At 41.9% G+C, this 6,329-nt stretch overlaps 1 protein-coding gene across 4 annotated transcripts; it reads right to left on the minus strand.

Annotated features, from left to right (window-relative positions):
- Positions 1-273: 273 nt before the first annotated feature.
- On the minus strand, positions 274-5,883 carry LOC125543257 (uncharacterized). 4 transcript variants are annotated; one of them, XM_048706549.2, is made up of 9 exons: positions 5,592-5,883; positions 4,047-4,117; positions 3,476-3,640; positions 3,247-3,352; positions 2,686-2,868; positions 2,025-2,190; positions 1,098-1,390; positions 768-875; positions 274-643 (listed from the first exon to the last, which is right to left on the minus strand). In XM_048706549.2, exons 2-9 carry the CDS (start codon positions 4,059-4,061, stop codon positions 588-590), a joined length of 1,092 nt encoding a protein of 363 aa, XP_048562506.1. In that variant the 5' UTR covers positions 4,062-4,117; positions 5,592-5,883; the 3' UTR covers positions 274-587. The 4 variants fall into 4 exon arrangements, with proteins under 4 accessions (XP_048562506.1, XP_048562508.1, XP_087402731.1 ...); XM_048706551.2 differs by having other exon boundaries at positions 3,476-3,677; positions 5,592-5,881; XM_087546605.1 differs by having other exon boundaries at positions 3,476-3,680; positions 5,592-5,881.
- Positions 5,884-6,329: the final 446 nt, after the last annotated feature.

Here is a 6,329-nt window from a genome sequence, read left to right on the forward strand (position 1 = left end):
CTAAATTCTCCAGAAATCTGCACCAGCACTTCTCTGAAACTAGGCTGATCACTGTCTCCGTCTCTGTCGAGGAGACTCGTTTGTGTTCTGCAAATCGTTCCAGCCTGTGTTATCTGGAACCTTTTGCTCAACTCACTTCCTTATGCATTCTGCCATTCTCTCAAAAATATGATACGCTATCAGCGTACTCTCTGGAGAAGAAATAAATAAAGGAACGGGGCCGGTGCAGGAGACGTTAAATTGGACGCACACCACGACCTGGAAGACAAGAAATGTTCCAACACCAGATGAACTGTCTGTCCACTTGTTCAGCAATTACAGAGGGTTGTTCCTGAGGTTTGACACAGTTTTTTTTTTTCCTAAGCTTTTCAGCCATGTAGACAGCAAATTTACCTGGCGGTGAAGGCTGATTATTCCAAAGAACTAGCATTGGCCACTACAAAATTCTTTAGTGACGCGCAATTACCGCATCTCTGGACGAACACCCAGTCTGATATTACCGCGGTATGCGCGGCTCCAAGATTACACTAAATGAGATAGACACTCTAGCCAGGTCTAATCTCAATGGGACTATTTGAGTCTGTTCTCTATGGCTTCTCTTCGTCCGACTGAGACCCGTTGATGGCGTCCGCGAAGTACTCAACTGGAGACAATAAGACATACCACAAATGAGTAAGCTGGTCTCAACATAAATCATCAACTCAGGTATGTATATGATGATTAATAGGCAATTCATAGCTGAGATAAATCACAGCAAGCAAAATTACCTATGTCATCATGGTTGCCTATGTCATCATGGTCTGGGGAATCAAGTAAGAGATCCGAGTCCGAGGGCAGGAAAGGGGTACCCGCGTAATTCTCAAGAGCCTCCAAGTCTGAACATGAACATGGAATACCAACAGTGTGATTAAAAATTTAGAATGGCAGGCAAATAGGACGCAGAAAATAAATCTGGCAGTACAGATGTTGTATTACTTGACAGCAATCAGAGAACAGAACTAGCTAACAAATGTAAGCTATATGTTCACCTTTCCAAAGGCTGGTTATCAAAAGAAGTACTATCAATTAAAGTCATGCTACCAAAGCCAGAAGATTACCTCCTAAACTTGTCAAATCTGCTGTAAGATCAGAGAGGCTGAAATTCCAGAGCTGCCCCAAGGATCGGATGGAATCCCTTGACGACCCATCTGCCCCTAATTGCAGAGGTCCTGTGTTCCCTATCTCCGATCCAAACGCTGAATCCAGGACTGATGTATCCATGGCCATCCCTGGTATCTCAGATGGAGTGAAAGGAGCATGGCTTGATGCTGCTGATGAGGGACTCACAGCCATATCAGATGACATAGCACCAGCATGTGCAGCTTCAGGTGCACCGTTGTCCACAACCATGCTTCAGGCAACATCAGAAATATATAATATTAGCCATGAATGTGAATAGCAAGAGCAAAAGACTTTCTGCAAGACAATATGTCAGAAGGCTGCAACCTGCAATACTAATTCCTCTATTTGTATTTTGTAGAAATAACAGCCCTCGGACATTGGTTAAAAAAATGAACATGTTGTAGAAACATCAGATGACGTCAGGTGAAACAGAAATATGGATAACAACAAAGTGAACAGGAGATTTTTCTGGTGCAAGTACCTTTCATGAAACTTTATAGCGGAAAGATGATAAATAAGCATCATAATTAAAGTGAATAAATTAGTGAATAGCATGTTGTGACATTACTTAAGAATCGACCACTTGAGTAAGCATTTATTCCCTAGCAGTTTGACTAGTGCAGCACAAAGAACTGTATATGCCTTACCCCAGTATGTGTATATGCGGATATGCTCCAACTATATAGACAGCAGCAACACCCAAGATAAAATGTTCCAATGTTTTGATATGCATACATAGATAAAATATGATTTGCCAGACAAAATATTCTCAAGAACATGATTAAACCAATAAATCCCACAATGCAAATATCAAGCATAAAGGGAGAAAAGAACATGGTTAAACCGATAAAGGTAATGCTTACTCATTTCCAGAGTTCATGCGCATTGGATGATAACCACCTGGTGCAGGGATCCCATTCACTACATGACCACTGGATAGACCACAAACCATCGGATCAATGTGAGGCTGGCTGGGAGCAGGCATCAGAGGTTGCTGAAGTACTGGATACCCCATCGGTAGATTGTTAACTGCACCAGATCTGGGCTTGAGTTCAATAGCAATGGTAATTGTATTATACATTTTTAAATGTCTAAACCAGTCAATGATTACAGCTAAACCTGAAACTTAGCCAGATCATGCTAAAGCTGCACCATGAAACTCGGTACTAGTGTAAAAACAAAAAAACATCATTGTAAGATCTTTAATTATATCATTTAGAGTCTTCCCACACCAAGCCAACACTGATGCAGTAAATGGGGATAATATGGACCCAAGAAAGCAGAGAAAAAGCGTGGTTACTTATGATGATAAGATATTTTGATATAAGGTGTGGACTTGTAATTTTTTTTCTCCGTAAATTACATGAAAGGGAAGGAAATTTCTTGATAGAAAATGTGCACATTTCCTTCTGAAGCAAACTGTAGTAAACATAATAGCTATGTAGAAAAGATAGCATACTGGAAATCCCACTACAATGCTTGTTTAGCCTCTTTTGAAGCTAGATGTGTAAAAAGGGGCATTACCTGGCATAGGATGCATTCCATTTTGCATGGGAGCCAGCGGAACATTCGGAGGTGCTGGATATTTCATCAAATTATACTGGTGCTGCAATAAATGGTTGAACAAGACAATCTGTCTTTTCAATTTCAATCTTATATAGTAAGCGCGAAAGAATTCAGAGTTCTCTTCTTCAAGTTTCTGCCATACTGAAAATACAAAAATATAAACGAAAATGAGCAGAAAGGCTTTAGAACTCCAATGGATGTATGTCTAGATGCTTGAAGTTCACATTTTGTGTTTGTCCTGAGCAATTACCATCCATGTAACTATTGATGAATAGGTCAAACAGGTAAGTACAAGGCTACAACTTCATTTTATTGAGCAAATTTGTTCATCAATATGATGGGCAGGATTTGTGCATGCCTCTTGAGCAAGATGAAACTTTCATACTGTAAGAAATAGTACCATATATTACTGATTGTAGCCCGAATTACAAGAAAGAAGCTAGCAAACAAATAAACTAGTACGTAGAAAAAAAGAACTCGAAACAAGAATATCATCAGCAACTGAATTTGCAACATCACCTAAAGTAGTGAAGCCAGGTTCTATTCTAGCACGAGTAGAAAGTGTCCTAACAACCTCTCCTTTGGTCATGTACAGCTGCAGACAGCGCTCTATCAAATTTTGGACCTGCAACAGGATGTCAAGTTTCATTAATTGGAAGAGTTTGGAACCCCCACTGCAGAGGGATGTAATCTGGTAATAAATTAGCATCCAAGAAGCTAAAGAATACAGAACAGCAAAACGTCTTACAAGTTCAATGTCTTCACGGGAGACTTTTCTATTATCATTGTTAGCGACTGCCACAGAACCGGGATCTCCTGCAGGTGCATCAGTGGCCATTGTGTTTAGTTGGTTACTTTGCACTTCATTAGTACCCTGGGGTGACATCTGCAACTCTGTGGTGCTCTGAATATCCTGTAGGAAATGTCCATAAGTAACATAAATCAATCACCTGCTAAAAGAAAAAGAAAAACACTGAAAACAGTAAACAGTCAATTATGAGTGGTAATAATAAGAAGAAAAGGATGTCTTGGCATTGAGGAACAATTCTCTCACAAATATTATGTGTTAATGTTTAATCCTATATTCACCACATTACTATAGAAGTATTTTGTTAGCAGTTACCAAGAAAAGCTGTAGCAAAGCTCTGGTTCATGTGCAATTCATAATGTATAGTCATCTCACTCTCTAGTCTGGTGAATAAAAATTGTATGCACTTTCACCATCTGGTTAGACCAACCAGAACTAATTTTACGCTGAAAGGTAAAGATAATTATGAATGGGATTTTCAGTGACAACTGATAATAGCAAGCAAATTCACCTGAGAATCCTTCATTGCAGCTTATCTGCTTATCACATAAGAAATAGCTAAATCCAGGATCAATGCTTACCCTGATAGGAAAATTATACCAATGGTTATGCTAGAATACATTGCGAAACGTTGTCATGTTTAACAAGAATAGAAACTCGAAAATAAACATCAAACCATTGCAGTGCACCTTAAAATAGCCTTGCTGGAAACTGCCATATCAGCTTTCCAATTTATTTCATTCTAGACTAGGAAGCTAATGAGCTTCACACTTTTGGTCAAATGATGCAAAAAAGGAAGAAAAAAAGTGCAGTGACATGATAGAGAGAACGAAGTAATGAGGGTCCTTTTAAGGTATAAGGAAACGAGTAGTACTGCTACTCTACTGCAAGTATGGCAGTGTGGCATCCATAAGATGAAACCATACTGGCACTTCCATCAAATTGATGATGACATCAATCGGCGAAAGGTAGAAACTAGATGGTGCTTAAAGAAGAACTTGCTGCAGGTTTCATCAAAAATGAATTTGCATAAGCATGTACCGAAATATTGGTGCTTTCTTTTGAAAGAATAAGGAAATGTGTAATGTAGGTTTAAACTACTAAAAGGGCAGCCCGGTGTACGTAGCTCCCACTTGCGCAGGGTCCGGGGAAGGGTCCGACCACTTTGGGTCTATTGTACATAGCATTTCCTTACATTTCTGCAAGAGGTTGTTTCTCGGACTCTAACCCGTGACCTCATGGTCACAAGGCAACAACTTTACCGCTGCCCCAAGGCTCCCCTTCGTAGGTTTTAAATTACTGATAATATCAATTGTCGTTAAAAAAGAGGTTTGATATTACTTAATGGCATGCAACAGGAAGCAGCAGCATCCCCCAGAAGTGCCTGAAAGACATCGCTGAACTTAACTTCTTAGCTCTGGTGTACCAACCAGATATGAAAGTGCAATCTTATTGTCAGAAATTGAACAGGATTTGTGAGATTGGCCATCTAGAATCTTGGAAGAACAACAGCGTGCCAAATACTAAATTGCTGACAACAGGTACTCACTTAACATCAGATTTAACATATCAGCCCAACTGTCTGAATCTGGAGCACTGGTTTTAAAAACAAAGCAAAGAACTTCGAATAGTTGGGAAAACAAGAAAGTGGTTGTACAAAGATGAACACCCCCCAATCACTTGTCCCAATTCGCTGATACACTTGCAGTACGGCTCGGGTACAAAGGAATCGTTCAGCCACGCAGGGGCGGACGGACCCAACGTGCGGCATGGAAATTCAGTAAAACCCAATCATTTGGAAAACTAAGCTGCGCAGCTCCTGGGTAAATCCCGTAGGGGCTGCTCAGATCGACCTCGCGCGGTACAAATCGGGCCATGGGCGGATGGATGAGACTGATAGGTTGCCAGTAAACAAACAAATCGGCAACTAACTGAACTGAATGGAGAAGAATGGTTCGGGTTTTTGTTGCTAGCTGCCACGCAAATAACGAGACGAACTGGGCTCTTACCGAGGAAAGAAGAAATCAATCCATCCGGCCAGGCTTAGGGCTCTTACCAAGGAAAGAAGAAATCAATCCGCGCCGGTCCAGTGCCAGCAACCAGTGAGGCTGTGGCTTGCTGCGCCGCCGTGCTCTCGTCGCCGCCGGCAGAACAAATCGCGACGAACGAAGGAGCACCGGCTGCTGGAAAATGGGGCTGGGAAGGGGGCGAATTTGGGGGGAGAAATCTGTGAGGAGAGAAGGCGACGGGAAGGATGAACGTTGGAAACGGGGCAAATCCACGATTTTGGTCGGTTTATATAGGAGACACCAGTATTACAAAGGTGTGGGTTGTGCTATCGAATTGGCTGAGAGACGCCCCAGCCGTCTCCCATCACACACAGTCTATGTTGAAAACCCTGACCTTCAAAAAAAGTTTTAGATATAAACCCTTATGATATTTAATACTCCCTCGGATTTGGTTACAAAGGAAGTATTTAATGGCTCTATTAGCTTGTTTGGTGTGGATTTAAAAAGGACAGTGATAGACGTCGGCGCGCCTGCACAATTTTTGGCCGGTCAGTTGTCTATCGTTAGATCTTGTACGCTTGAGTGGCTCTGATTAGCCCGTAGATTAGGCCAACGTCTTTCTCCCTCACGTGCGCTTGGAAAAAAAATGAAGGAGCTCCGCGTGCTTACTGGATGCCTCGCGCTCGGCCTTGGCCGTCCTGTGCTCGCACGCGCTTGCCGGCCATCCCAAGCCCCCCCCCCCTCCCCATGGTCGTCGTCTACCGTCGCGAAACCACCGCCAAAAT

This window comes from Triticum urartu, chromosome 3A, assembly GCF_056163025.1.
Source record: "Triticum urartu cultivar PI428250 chromosome 3A, HENAU_Tu73, whole genome shotgun sequence".
NCBI lineage: Eukaryota > Viridiplantae > Streptophyta > Magnoliopsida > Poales > Poaceae > Triticum > Triticum urartu.